Source organism: Perna viridis, chromosome 3, assembly GCF_037379345.1.
Source record: "Perna viridis isolate PV_CMFRI_1.1 ecotype Kerala chromosome 3, ASM3737934v1, whole genome shotgun sequence".
Taxonomy (NCBI): domain Eukaryota; kingdom Metazoa; phylum Mollusca; class Bivalvia; order Mytilida; family Mytilidae; genus Perna; species Perna viridis.
The window spans coordinates 56418577-56434121 of record NC_142447.1 but is presented as its reverse complement, the minus strand read 5'-3'; the positions used below and the strand labels follow the sequence as shown (position 1 = coordinate 56434121).

Here is a 15545-nt window from a genome sequence, read left to right as displayed (position 1 = left end):
AATATTCGCAATAAAATAAAATCCCCTGAAAACCAGTAAAAATTATGCAAATAACCGGGCTATTCTTATAACCGAAATTACGATTTTACCGGAAGTGTGAGTTCAGGTAAGACGACAATACTGTGGATCAACCAGGGATATCACTGTTCAACATTTCTGATCTGGTATTTAATTGTTATAGACATTCTCATTGTATTGTTCTTTTATCAATAAATAATAATATGTATTTGTGTTTGTCTTGTTTATTGACGTTCTTTACATTGTGTGTCTTTGTAAGTAAAACCACATGTTTCTCATCTATAAATAGTCAAGTAATTTCCTGACCTTTCTATGAAAGAAAATCCCATATTTCATATTTCAGCCAGGATTTAGTTTAATATTCATTTGCAGTTTTTGTTTGCAGTTTGTGGGCTTTTGAAATGGTCTGTGTGTTTTTATTCCTCTGTTCAAACACCATTGTACACTGATAGTTGTGTATTATACGTGTCATTGACCTCGATATATTCCTATGAAGTGTGGATAGTATGGGGCACCTTAGGGTAGTTGAATTTCATTAGACATTGTACTGAATGAATGATGACTTAATTTTCGGTTGATATTTATGCCTAGTAACCCAAGCTCACTAAAAACTGTTCAGCTAATTAAAGAAAATTAAATTTACACTGATAATCATTTGTAGTCGGAAGAATTTAAATAGGGACAAAAAATACCCCTAGCCGAACCCCAAGCCGCATCATAAGGTGATGGTTGGCATGTCGTCAGAAGTCATTGTTCACCTAGGTGCTTGTTTATTTTAATGTAATTAGAAATCATTTAAATTGTCTTTTATGTCCATTATGTTTTTAATCCATTATTAACACCTCCTGATTGATGATAACCTAGTTTTTACAACAATAAATATGATTGACATATTTATGATCCGAAGGCTTAAAATAGAATTTGGGAAAACCTGTCTACCTGGATGAGGCAAAATTCTTTATGCAATAAACCGAAATGCACCTCCAAGGCCTATGCAAATAAGTGATTTTTTCCCTAATAGAATAATATGAAATGGTTTTGTGCAGGAGAAAATTATGTTAATAACCGAAATATGCAATAAAGCGATATACGATTAAGTGGAGTCGACTGAATTAAAACGGCAAAGCTAAATAGACATGAATTTTTACATTCAACAGAATACTATGAAAAAAAACCACCGTTAAAAAATCAGTATAAAGAGAATACGTATGGTGAATATGTCAAAGAGAAAACAACCTGGGATGAAAATGCATTGGTCATCAATGAATGACAAGGAAACCCTCATTCCACATGGCAGTCTGCAGCTGGCCCCAAAACATCATTATATACATATACAGCAAAATAGTTGCCCCTATATACATAGTATACAAGTAACATAGAAAATAAACTAAAGGTGAAAACCAAACAAGATATACAGAGGCCAGAAATTCCTGACTTGGGTCAGGCGCGAAAAATGTGACGAGGTTATAGTACTCTGCCGTGATCACACCCCTTAAAATCTGGCCACTGCGGAAAAAATATTACACAATTAAATGCACCTAAAAGTCAGTTTAAAAAAGTCTTAGTCCCTTGTTACAAGGGAAATAAAGAAACTGAATATAAATTACAGAAATGTACTAGCTAAGGACTACTAGCAGTTAACTGACATGCCAGCTCCAGACCTGTGTAAACCTACAATTAGTTATGTTCCCATCATATGTTACAGTCAAACCTCGATATGTCGAACTCGGATTAGTCGAAATCTCAGATAACTGGAACTAATTACTAAGTCCCAGCAAAACTCCCCTTACTCCAATACAATTTGACCTCGGATGAATTGAAACCTCGGATTACTTGAGGTAATCAACCAGTCCCCTTGATAGGACTTCGAGGTTAATTAACCCAGATGTCTCGAAGTCAACTAATTAGTCGGAAAACTGATTGCTTTATTACCCACCATGATCGAAGTGTGTTTTAACAACAATTAGCTTGGCTTTTAAAATTAGTTTGTTGACACTCTTTATGGTTTGATTTGTTTATTTAATTACTTTAAATTGTGCGTGTTGTTAAAAGAAACGAATTTTATTAAAAACACGTGGGAATTTACACTAACAGTGATATGGGACATTTTGATAAAAAATACAGATGAATTTTATTATGGTAACTGACTTTTTTATGAAACATCAAACAGATGATAGTAAGGGTATTTCAATGACTACATTTGTTTCGCTAGTGATTTTGAAATTTTACCATAATATTGTAGAGCACTTGGTTTGGCGATACTCCTGATCGTGAATCAAACAAAGCAGCATATTATGAACTATGATGTTTTTGATATAGAAAAAATAAAAAGGAAATTTCCCTAAAACACTCGGTGCCGTTCATTATTATAAACATGATATACAACGAAGAAAAAAAAATGTCTTTCAATATGAAACTCATGACATTGCGAAGTACCGTGTAAAGTGAAGTACATGTACAAGCACAACAAATGATGTAACTACACAAACAATCATGGACCAAACTACTAGTATTTCCGGTTTATCATCGACCTTGGATTACTCAAACCTCGGATAACAAACATTTTTGCATCGTCCCTTCGACTTGGACTTAACGAGGTTCGACTATATCATTCCCAATTCTTCCCATGTGGGGTTGAGAACCATGGTACATCATAAGTCATACAATAAGGACATAACCCATGTCATGCCAAAAAGTGCTTTTAAATGTAGTGTTTTAATTTCCATGTAAAGACCATGAGCGATTCAATGATTCAGTGTTAATACCAAAAAATGCTGTCCTTAAAGATTTGACAACATCATAACTATACCTTATGAAGGAGCGTATTCATGGTTTAGTTAACTTATTATTATTGTGAATGTCTAGCTTTCTGTGCTACAAATACATTTAAAGAAGTATATAAATTGTATATTATAGAACCGACCCAACTTTCAACATCTCCAACTAGTGATGATACAACTCTTAACACACGGAGGTCACCAAGAAAAGGTAAGTCACCAGTATTACAGTGAGTGAAAAAACCAGTGGCTGAATAGTCTCAATTTTTCAAAACTTCTGTTTGTCTTGTAAGAAATATGTATTTTAAATGGAATTAAAAAAAATTGAAAAAGCAAATTATCTGGTTCATATGAGATTTTTGAATGTCATTTTAATGGGAATATTGTTCATGACATTTAAGTTTTGTGAGTCTGTTGTATGTTAGCCATTGCCAGTAGATAGTTACATAGTGTTCTACTAGTATTCAGTTCCAGTCATTTCCAATAAATACACCTTTAAGTGTGTTTTTTTTTTTTTTTTTTAGGCCCAGCCAAATCAACCAAACTCTTCCAAGGAATGTATTTCCTCCTGACTCATGTGAAAAAGACTGCTGCAGTTCTAGCAATGGAAAGGGAAATTTTACAAGGCTCTTGTCGTGATACATCAAATGAAGAAAGTGGAGTGGAAGGTACCAGTAGAGAATTTCTCCATTTAAATTGACATAGCGTTTTAGTTTTGATTTTATGATATTTTTTTTAAACATTGATTTTATGGCCCACATCATGAATGGGGCCCTGTAATTTTCACTTTGTCAATCCATTCATCAAAATTTCATGAAGTTGTGAGTTAGATTTTCTACAACTCTCAATATTATGATGTGCATATTTTGTTTTTGTCAGTATTTTTGTAAAAACTATTATCTTAATCTGAAGCACTACCTTGAATGGTCTCAAAGGATCCTGCTGGAGGTCCGTTCATGACAAAAATTTTGTCTGGTCCTTAATTTTTCGACTTTACTACTATTTATTTCCCTTCAACAGCAGTATCTTTCTGTGATTATAAAATTAACTTACTTGTGCTGACTAAAAATTTAATAGTACAGTCAAAAATGTTTTCTGATTTTAGAGGATGAAGAAGTACCATTTGAGAAAGAATTATTGAAGAATGCAATAATTAAAGAAGGGGGATGTATACTGGACAAAATTGATGCTCATAGGAAGGTCAGGAGTTATTTTTGTGTAAATAAAAGAACATATTTTGATGTGAAAAGAGTGTTTCAGCACTTCAAGAATTCTTAATTGTTGTCATTAAAGAAAACATGGTGCTGTTTTTGGAAATGTTTGTGGCTTTTTTTATTCCTTGATGGCAAGATTGTTTAAGTAATTTTTTAAAAAGATATCTATAAAAGAAATAAAAGAAAACAATATAATGCGCACTTATATGTAATTACAGTCAAAGAGTATGGTATATCTGGTATCCAGTGGGTATGTTCGTACAATAAAGTACTTCCAGACATTAGCGGCAGGGTATCCATGTGTGTCACATCAGTGGATTTTACATTCTGTACATCAAAACAAATTACTGGATTATAAGTCCTATATGTTACAAGCTGGTATCAGTGTACTAAAGGGAAAAGTTGTTGAATGGTGAGTGGTCCATTACAACACTTGCAGTTACTTTTTCTGTCGATAGACTAGTAAATTAATCGTTAGACTAGTAAATTTATGTGTTTAGCATTCATTCATTTAGGTGTATGTTAGACATCATATTCTAATAACATTTATTACTGAAATAGTTTTGTAGTGTTCCTTTTTAGCTCTCCTGGCCAAAGGCCAAGTGAGCTTATGCCATCACTTGCAGTCCATCGTCGTTGTCGTGGACAAATTTTAAAAAATCTCCTCTGAAACTACTGGACTGACAGGTTTTAAAATTGGCATGATTTTTCCTTAGGGTGTTCTGCACAAAATGACTGTAGGGATTTTTCATCCATGAAAAAAAATGGCCGCTAATAACTCAAAAACCGTTGCCTGTAGCAAATTTCTGGCACGGGTAAAATTGTTCAGCATCATGAGATGGACCCATGCCAAAATTTTGAAAACATCTGGTCAAGTGGTGTAGGAGTCACGGCCCCTGAAACAGTTTTTTTTGCATTTTTCGAATGTGCAACTTTGAAAATCTTCTTCTCAAAATCCATAGCTCAGAATTCAATGAAAGTTGGCATTTATTTTCCTTAGGGTGTCCCACACAAAATGACCATTGGGATTGTTGATTCATGAAAAAACATTGCCGCCGTTACTAAAAATAAAACCTAGGGGTCAGATGGCAGTTTTTTGCAAAGAACTCAAAAACTGTTGCCTTGAGCAAATTTCTGGCATGGATAATATTGTTCAGCATCATGAGACAGACCTATGCCAAAGGCCATGTGAGCTATTGCCATCACTTGGCGTCTGTTGTCGTCATCCTCGTCGTCCGTCGCCATCGTTAACAATTGTACAAAACTCTTCTCCTCTGAAACTACTTGACTAATTAGAACCAAATTTGGTATGAGTGTTCCTTGGGGTATCCTGCATAGAACTGATGTGGGGATTTTTGTTTCGTCCAAAAAAAAATGGCAAAGGCCATGTGAGCTATTGCCATCACTTGGCTTCCATCGTCGTTGTCGTCATCGTTGTCTGTCGCCATCGTTAACAATTGTACAAAACTCTTCTCCTCTGAAACTACTTGACTAATTAGAACCAAATTTGGTATGAGTGTTCCTTGGGGTATCCTGCATAGAACTGATGTGGGGATTTTTGTTTCGTCCAAAAAAATGGCAAAGGCCATGTGAGCTATTGCCATCACTTGGCGTCCGTCGTCGTTGTCATCATCGTTGTCTGTCGCCATCGTTAACAATTGTACAAAACTCTTCTCCTCTGAAACTACTTGACTAATTAGAACCAAACTTGGTATGAGTGTTCCGTGGGGTATCCTGCATAGAACTGATGTGGGGATTTTTGTTTTGTCAAAAAAAATGGCGGCCATTACTAAAATAGAACAAAGGGGTCAGACAGTAGTTTTTCACATATATCTCCTAAACTGTTAGGTTTAGCTGAATTTCTACAAGGATAAAAGTGTTCAGCATGATGATATCTATCTCTGGTCAAATTTTGGATTTAATCCGTTGGGAGCCATATGGGAGTTATTGTCCTTTTTTAATGATTTTTGCTATTTTTAATGTTATTTCTTTCAAAAATCATCTTCTCTGACACTACTTGATCAATTGAAACCAAACTTGGTATGAATGTTTCTTGGGGTATACTGCATAGAACTGATATGGGGATATTTGATTCATCGAAAAATATGGTTGCCGTTACTATAAATAGAACAGAGGGGTCAGACAGTAGTTTTTCACATACATTTCCTAAACCGTTAGGTTTATCCAAATTCTTTCAATAGCTGAAATGATCCATATTATTAGGACTACAAAAGTCTTCAGACGCCTTGTAAGAGTTATTGCCCTTGAAAGGGGAAAAATGACTTTTTTTAAAAATAATTTTCAGTCAATATCTTGAAAACTATGATAGATTAAAAGAAACTTTCAATTGTTGAAAAGATCTTGTAATAGTCCTACCAAAGACTTCTTTAGTCAAAATTGTTGGACAACTTTTTGTTCAATTTATTGCCTTTGAAAGGTGAGCGATTCAGGCTCCTGGGAGCCTTTTGTTCTTTCACATGTACAACTTTGAAAATCTACTTCTCTAAAACCAATTAAGATCATTGTATGAAAATAAGCATAATAGTTCTTAAGTGTATTGTGCTCAAAATGACTGTTGTGATTTTTAATCCGTGAATAGATATGGCTGCCTATACTAAAAATGGAACTTAGGGGTCATAAGACAGGTGTTTGAAAAAAATTAAAAAATTGTTGCCTGTAGCAAAATTCTGGTTCAGGTCATGAAAATGCTATGAAAAGCATTTCCAGCATTTGACAATTTAGTTGATTTTTACTTAGCCTGTCTCATTCCTCAAGTTTTTCAAATAAGCAAATGGTTAACCAGGTGAGCGATTCAGGCTCTCTTGAGCCTCTAGTTCAAGTTACCATTTGATCAAATTTGCACATTTGTCTAGTTGGACATGATTTTTTTCTCTGATTTTTGGATTTTTATCATCCTGTTTCTTAATTGACTGTACATTTACCTCTGATTTTTGGATTTTACCATCATGTTTCTTAATTTACTGTTAATTTACCTTGGATTTTTTGTTTGCCTAGTTAAATTATGTTTGCACAATGGAAGAGTGTGAACTTTCATATTCAGTGGTGACACCTATTGTTTAGAAAAAGACAACTTTCTGTAACATTTTATCATGTATAAACTAACATACCACCTGAAAGCGTTGAAATAAAAGTGCACAGACATAAGGCAGAGTGAGACACAGGAACCTGAAACTGACCTGTATAACTATCACATATAGTATACTGATAGGGACGAAGCAAGATCCTATATATATAATTGCTCTGAAACAAATAACTCAATTTTTTTTATGTCTGAAGTGATGTATTACAGAAATGATGTGTGCAGTTGGGAAGTGATTGTTGGAACTTTTAACACAGATGCACAACACACTTTATATGAAGTCTTGCATGTTCCTGTCGGCTGAGACGTTAAAGATATAACAACATAGTGGTGCAACATCAATGAAGTTAAATGTTATTTGAGAACAAATAGCTTTGTCCCTCATAGGCAAAGCCTAAAATCATATTTAATTGTTGGGTACAATTCACAATACTTGTACAGAGCTGATTTACGAGAAAGTGGGAAAAATATAACTATTTATAATTTGCCCCATTGTAGGAATGTGCATCAAGGTGACTTGAAGGACATGGTAGTGATGATAGAATCACAGATAGATAGAATGAAGGATGAATGGACCAACATACTAGAGATTGCTGGGGCTAAAGTTGTCTCTAAATTACATTCAAAGAAAACAACAGGTAGAATGATACATAATGTATTGTTTATTTTATTAATTGTATTCATGACATGATTTTTTTTCCAATTTTGTTTCTTTTTTTGCCATATGTTAACTTCAAACTTTTCCAACTTCTGTTTTATACCCCATGCAACAAAATTGCAAAGGGTATAATGTTTTTGACCCGTTCGTCAGTCAGTCCATCAGTCCATCTTCAGTTTTCCGGACTTTTTTTCTAAATACTTGCAGATATTGACGTAATTTTTAGTATTTAATTTCACCATAAGTTACAGTACAAGGCTGTAGTTCGTTCTGCTCCAATGATTTTTACCAAAATTATGGGCTTTTCCTCTGATACTACGGAATAGATTTGCATGAAACTATAGTGATTGTTCCATAGAGTATCCTGCACAAAATGACCGTTTGGATTTTTGATCAGTTAAAAAACATGGCCAATACTAAAAATAGAACACAGGGGTCACTCAGCAGATTTTTGCATATACAATGTATCTCCAAACCATTAGATTTAGCCAAATTCTAACTGGGTTAAAGTATTCAGCATGATGAGATCTATCTGTGGTCAAATTTTGGTGAAAATTTGTTGACCCATGTTGGAGTTATTGCCCTTTTTGGACATTTTTTGCTGTTTTTGATGTTATTACTTTCAAACATCTTCTTCTCAAAAACTGCTGTACAGAATTCAATGGAAGGTGGTATTTATGTTTTTAGGGTATCCTTAACAAAATGACCGTTTGGATTTTTGATTGATAAAAAATACATGGCTGTCGTTACTGAAAATAGAACATATAAGTCAGACAGCAGATTTTTGCATTTATCTCCAAAACCATTAGGTTTAGCTAAATTCTGACATGGATAAAAGTATTCAGCATGATTAGATCTATCTGTGGTCAAATTTTGGGGAAAATCTGTTGACCTGTGTTGGAGATATTGCCCTTTTTGGACGTTTTTTGCTGCTTTTGATGGAATTACTTTCAAAATTCTTCTCCTCAGAAACTACTGTACAGAATTCAATGAAAGTTGGTATTTTTTTTTTTTTTTGTGGTAACCTTAACAAAATGACTGTTTGGATTTTTGATCGGTTAAAAAACATTTCCACCTTTACTAAAAATAGAACATAGGAGTCATACAGTAGTTTTTTGCATAAATCTCCAAAACTGTTAGGCTTGGCCAATATCTTTCAATTGCTGAAATATCCTTATGATAATGTCTCCAAAAGTATATAAGGATCAAAGTTGTCAGATGACTCCATGTAAGGGTTATTGCCCTTGAAAGGCAAAAAATTACTTTTTTTGCAGTTTTCAGTCAATATCTTGAAAACTATAATAGATAGAATGAAACTTGAAGAATGTAATGATCCTCATGAGAAGTCATACTAAAGTCTTCATGGCATCAAAATTGTTGGACAACTTCTTGTTAGAGTTATTGCGCTTGAAAGGCGAAAATTGAACCAAGTGAGCAATTCAGGTTCCTGGGAGTCTTGTTTTATCAGGGTCCTTCTTCATGTATTTCTCTTACAAAAAAATTTACTTTAGTATCCAACATGGGGATGTGTGGGATATGTAAGCGCACTCACTAAGGTTCTTTTATTTTTATTGCCTTCGTAAAATTATATCTTTAGTACCCAAAGCCATAAGAGAAGGCTATACTGCAGTCACAATGTCAATTCTTTCATTTGCACATTGTTCAAATCAATTATTGTTGCATTTTTCTCTGTTTGAACTGGATGAAATGTTTTCAGATATAGTATGGTAAAAAGGTTTGACACCATAGGGTAAGGGTCCTCTGCAGGAAACAATGCTCTAGTTAGATGTAGAATAGTGCATGTGTTCAGAACATCACATTGAACCTCTTGTTTGTTTCTGTTATAGGTTTTTATTTAGTTTCAAAGGACTAGAACACTTCAATTTTTACATAAAACCATATTTATATTCACAATGAAAATATCTGACTGGGAAAATTTTAATAATCATTAAAAAGAAACCCCAAAAATTGTTAATATCTGCCAAAAGAGAACTCTGTATTGTACATAATTTTATGTGTGCAAATATGCATTTTATTTTTAAAAACAAATTTCCAAACTAAGATGTTCAACAGTTGTTTATTGCACAAACAAAACACACTTGCTTTGAAACACCTGAAATAATACTAACAATAATTTTCTATACAGATGGACAAGTTCAAGTTTTAGTTACGGACAGTACATGTAAATCAGTGACATTAAGGACAGCCCGATCTCTTTGTGTACCTGTAGTGTCCACTGAATGGGTGATTCAATGTCTTGTGAATGGACACCTTATGGACTTTACTGGACATCCTCGGTATAAATATGACTTTGCTGTGGTGTGATAAGAAAATTTAAGAAATATTCTGTTGGAGGAACTGTGACATCTTGACACCTATACACTAAACTGTTTTTATTCCAAAGTAACTTGTATTCAGCATATAACTTATCAAATGTCTCATTAACTGACAAGTTTACAAGTTGTTAACATTCTGTTGTTTGTTGAATTCAAACTCTGTTATATGGAGTAGAAAGTAAGTTCCCATAATCTTGGTTTTCATTGAACACAAATGACATTGTTAGCATGTTATTTCATTGTCTATTGATTATTTTAATGTCAGTTTTGTTTCTTTTATGATTAATAAGTATGCAATAGCTTTAACACAGTAGGTGGCACACTGTAATGTTTTTATTTTAAAACAATCAATCATGTTTAAAACCAACCAAAAAATAAACAAACAAAAATCAGCCTATACATATGAAAAATGGTTTTATTTGGTACTTACATGAAACATTAAATAATGATTCTTTCCTTTTAGTAAGCCATTAGTATGGAAAACTTTTACTTCTCTAGAATGGCATTTTATCTTGACTCAAAGTTTTTAAAGAATATATTTATCAGTAACATGTATATAAGTGTTAATACTGAAAATATAGGTTGTGTTAGATAATTGATTGGTTATATGGATAAAAACTTTCCTTGTTAATTTGATGTACTGTGCCAAATGAAGAATATCTTAGTTTTATTATTTCATTGGTCGTCTGTTTTTAAATTTGTACAAAAAATTAGTTTTATGGGTGCTATTTTCAATGTTTACATTTTTATTAATATGTTGTGTGTTTTGGTCTTAAATTTAAAAACTTATACTAAAGTTCATTTTTATATTGCTGAATTCACATCATAATAAAATCATTTTTAAAAACTGTTGCTATCTTACAATCTGTGTGACGCATGAAACATGTCAAATATAATAATTCAGGATGAACATCATTACACAGTGAAGAATGAGCTGATAGTGACTCATCCTATATCCTACAATATGACATGTAAATCATTAGACCTATCAATTGTTCCATTCAGTTACTGCATGTAGCATCTAACAACACTCCATTCTACTTCTATTCAGATGACCTTTCTGGTCAGCCAGTCAGATTTCATCTGTCATGATTTTGACAGCATTATTAAAAGGGAAAAATCCAGAGGACTCTGAAAAAGTCATTTGAACAGAAATTAGAATGGAGAGTTGTTCGATCCTACATGCAGTGACTGAATGGAACAGTTAATAGGTCTACTTCTAATTAGAATGAAGGTCAGTCGTCCAGGACAGGTCACGCTGATATGTAAGATACCATATTTTGGTATGTACATGTATTATGCACACATTTTACATAGAAATCATTTTCAGAGCATGATGGTGCATATTATGTATCAATAATAAGAATTGGCCACAAAATAAAAGATTTTGGTACAAGAAAAGACATTGTGTAATGTAAACAAAGAAACTGGAAGTGAAATGTTACTAAAATAAACTAATCATCAAATACATCTTTAAGTATTGAATTTTAAGTGATATTTTGTTCAAATCATGATCAAATGTCTTAATAACATGTTTCATACAAAGGTTGTACAATATTTCCTTCTTCTAAAACATGGTTAGAAATTAAAATGAAACAACTAAAAACCAAAAAGTAACTAATTCCTTTCTTGTCAAACTCTCCTTATCAAATGCTTTTACAGCCGAAAATGATTATTCTGATACTTATTTTGATTGTTTCTTACAATTTTCTTCCTTAAAAGTATGTTTTAAAATGAAAATTTGCATAATTTGAGTTACAGCCAAAACTGGAAATGTTCAATTTTCTCGATTTCTGATTTTGTTTTAAAAGTCATTTCACACATCCTTAATCTTGTTCTCAGCTGACTACTACATTACACTACATAGACTACAAGTGAGAACCAGTTTAATACATCCTGTGTCAGTTTTATCAAGCTTCGAAATTAAAATATCCAATTTATGTAGCTACTGATCTTTATATGCTGTTTTAGTGTGAATATAAGTTTCTTTCCTTCACATTTTTGTAGGAAATACCACATCAAGGTAAATAAATCGACTGATCAAATGCAAAATATCCATCTTTTGTCTTACAAAATTTTACTTTTTTTCACATGTTTAGACCTTCAAAATTGTACTGCGCACAATACATAAGTGTGTATTATGCACACCAAAATACGTTATCACAACCACTCTTACTCTAATTAGAGAAAATGTGATGATTACAGTTATAATCTAATTAGAAAAAACGTGATGACTACAGTTATAATCGACTACAGAAAACAATACATAAGTGTGTATTATGCACACCAAAATACGGTATCACAACCACTCTTACTCTAATTAGAGAAAATGTGATGATTACAGTTATAATCTAATTAGAGAAAACGTGATGACTACAGTTATAATCGAACTAGAGAAAACAATACGTGATGACTACAGTTATAATCCAATTAGAGAAAATGTGATGACTACAGTTATAATCTAATTAGAGAAAATGTGATGACTACAGTTATAATAAATAAAGGTTATACTGTAGTATCATTTTTATGAATGAAATAAAACATTAGGACAATTTACAAATAATAGAAGCCAGACCAAAAACAAAAACTTATCAGACACACATTATTTGTATAGTTAACACACAAGGTTTAGTATCAAATACTAATATAGTAAAAATATCACCATTGAAATAACAATTTCACATTCAATAATACATGTATCATTGTGTTAACATCAACTGAAGTTATTTTTCAAGATCTATCAAGAAGGATAAAATGACTACTACATTGAACTTATTTATGGAAGAATCTTTGCTGGATTCTAGTGGAAGTATCAACATAAAGTATGGCACTGTATATATGTCATCCAGGTAACAAAGTAATGATACAGTATTTTTTTTCTTATTTTGTTTGAAAATGTAGACAATGAAAAACAAAATTAGAAGATAAATGTAAAATATAAAGCTATCTACATGTACACACAGCTGTTTTATGAAATTTAGTACTTCATGTAAACTGAGATGTTTTACATATCTATCAAAGTTCTCAGTAGGTTTATAATTTTACCATTGTAGTAGAAGATGCTCTTGAATGTATTCAGGCTGAGCTGCCATGACAACAAATGTCAAAACATCTGAAAGTTAGTAGAAATAGCAACTTATGGAGCCTTTCCTGGCTGTTTATTATTTTTTACATCAAGAATATCAAAATAAAATTAATTACACATTAGGACTGTTTGAGAGTGAAAGTAAGGGGTCATATATAATAATAATAATAAGACTTTATTCGTAAGCAAATACAGCTCATAGAATGCAGTTTACACAAATATATAAATTAAATATATAAATCATCCTTGAAATTATCAAATTATAACTTATTAATACATGTACATTATCAATAATTAAAACAAAGAACAGAATATACTGTCAGGTCTACAAAATAAATTCTTGGGTGAGCTTATTTGTAAAATTTGATGTATTTATTACAATTTTCCTCATTCCTCTTGCTTTGGTCCTGCAAGTTTTTACAAAAGGTTACTAAACAGATATTGTATGAACTATATAAAAAATAATATTTGATAAATATAGAAAATTAAATACTAAACAACTTTTGATTGCAATATAAAAATTTACTTGATGAGTATTCATTTTATTTGAGTACTTGTTTTTTTTTTTTTTTTTTTTTTTTTCTAATACTTGTAATATGAACTAAAGAAAGCATTTCCACTTCAGAGTTTGTAAGAACTGGCTGTGTTTTATAACTGAAAAAAGACCTCAACATTACCATATTTTACCTTGAAATTGTTCAAGTAGAAAAAAAATTGGTGTCACTCATTTCTTAGGTACTGTGCTTATATTTTTATTTTCAGAATTGGTACAGTACACACTAGAGATCAAAGATCAATTAAGGTTTGTAGTTAACTTGTCTTTCTGTTAAATATGAACTTTATTCTTTTAAATTTTACTTCATTGTTAATTTTAATAATGCAAGGATTGTTTTAGTTATATTGATGTACGGTTCTTGTATCTTAACCCTTGCACTTCCACATATGACTTGGCAACATCTATTGCCATTGTCCTAACTGATAGGTCAGACACCTGTAATTCCATTTTAATTAGATCATCAGTGTAGTACTTCTTTGACCCAAAATTTTGACCTTTTGAATAATTTAACACTGTTATAAAAGTAACTAGAATGTTAATAAAAGAGTGCATGAAATAAAATACCTATCTTCATATTCTTTCTAACTGTGGGCTACTATTCTGTAATTTCTTTTACAGATTGCATACATATGTACATTGAAGAGATCAGTTTGAGTTGATTAACCAAATGACTAGGAAGTTGTCCAGTGTCATACCATCAAATCATAAAATGGAAAGGTTTGTGAAATATCTTTATTATTCCAGTCTGTGTGTCTGTCAATCTATTACATATACCATGTATGGACAACTCCTCCTAATCCATTCATTGATTTTTTTTTATAAAGGCTGCTTCATCATTGTAGCCCTCCCACTTAGTCAATCCTTTCTTCCATTACACAAGCAGTGGTCTCATTAGCCCAATTTAGGAGGGTGCTGCGCCTTTCTTGCCAATAAGAGTCTTTTGCTGAAGCTTCCTCATGTTGTAAATCTTTTGCTAAAAGTATATATTTTAACTGACCTATAAAGAAAACCATTGTCCATGCCGGAAAAGCTCCCTTAGACTCACCTAGGGTCACCTATTATATACTGTGTATTGTGTCAAATTCTCAATGTTTTAAATCAAATTCTGTAAGACAGTAGAAATCCAATTATATTTCAACTGTTATCAAAGTTATACACCTCCATGTCAATTGCAAGTCGACACCTGTGTCACAGGTTGCATAATCCTGTAAAGATAAAAGAATCAACTCATTTATAATAGTGTGCAAAATAGTTGTGGATTCATAGATTCATAGATCAGTGAACCACTTTGCATCATATATACAAGCTATTTTTGAAGATGAATTATTTCTTTTGGGCATGTAAATACATTTTCAATGTACCAACATTGAGTTTGAGAACCAATGATGTAGCATTTCCATATATGGTAATTGAGCATTGCTTCTGGTTTTCATTTATGCACATTGATTTGGTCATTGTGGAAACACAAATAAATCATTCTAACTTTATTTACCGCTAACCTGATGAGAAAATGTTTGTTACACTATTCATAAAACATACTGTAGGTTCATAAATATGAATGTTTATAAAATGATAATTTTTGTGTCACATCTCTTTGATAAGACAATAGCTGTCAATTTAATTGGTCTGAATTGTGTTGAACCATGTGTGAATTATGAAGTTTCACATGTTAGGTCTCGCTAACCACTTCTAACATTTCCATTACTTTACTTGTTGAAAAAGTAATTTTAAAAGTTTCACTGTGAATTCCCAGGACAAATGACATCTGAAAGTTGCATACCCTTGCGCAGCTTGGAAAATA

At 32.3% G+C, this 15545-nt stretch overlaps 1 protein-coding gene and 1 long non-coding RNA gene across 2 annotated transcripts in view; both read left to right on the top strand.

Moving 5' to 3' along the window:
* LOC148623011 (uncharacterized) overlaps positions 1 to 10953 on the top strand; it is a 50259-nt gene extending 39306 nt beyond the window's left edge. Inside the window, 6 exon segments of the mRNA XM_088574156.1 lie at positions 2935 to 3006; positions 3320 to 3463; positions 3901 to 3995; positions 4228 to 4421; positions 7608 to 7747; positions 9914 to 10953. Coding sequence (XP_088430282.1) covers positions 2935 to 3006; positions 3320 to 3463; positions 3901 to 3995; positions 4228 to 4421; positions 7608 to 7747; positions 9914 to 10092 — 824 coding nt within the window. The 3' untranslated portion in view covers positions 10093 to 10953.
* Positions 10954 to 13154: 2201 nt separating this feature from the next.
* On the top strand, positions 13155 to 14461 carry LOC148623010 (uncharacterized). Its single transcript, XR_015920899.1, has 3 exons — positions 13155 to 13221; positions 13951 to 13990; positions 14363 to 14461. It is a non-coding gene; the product is annotated as an uncharacterized LOC148623010 (long non-coding RNA).
* The last annotated feature ends 1084 nt before the right edge of the window (positions 14462 to 15545 follow it).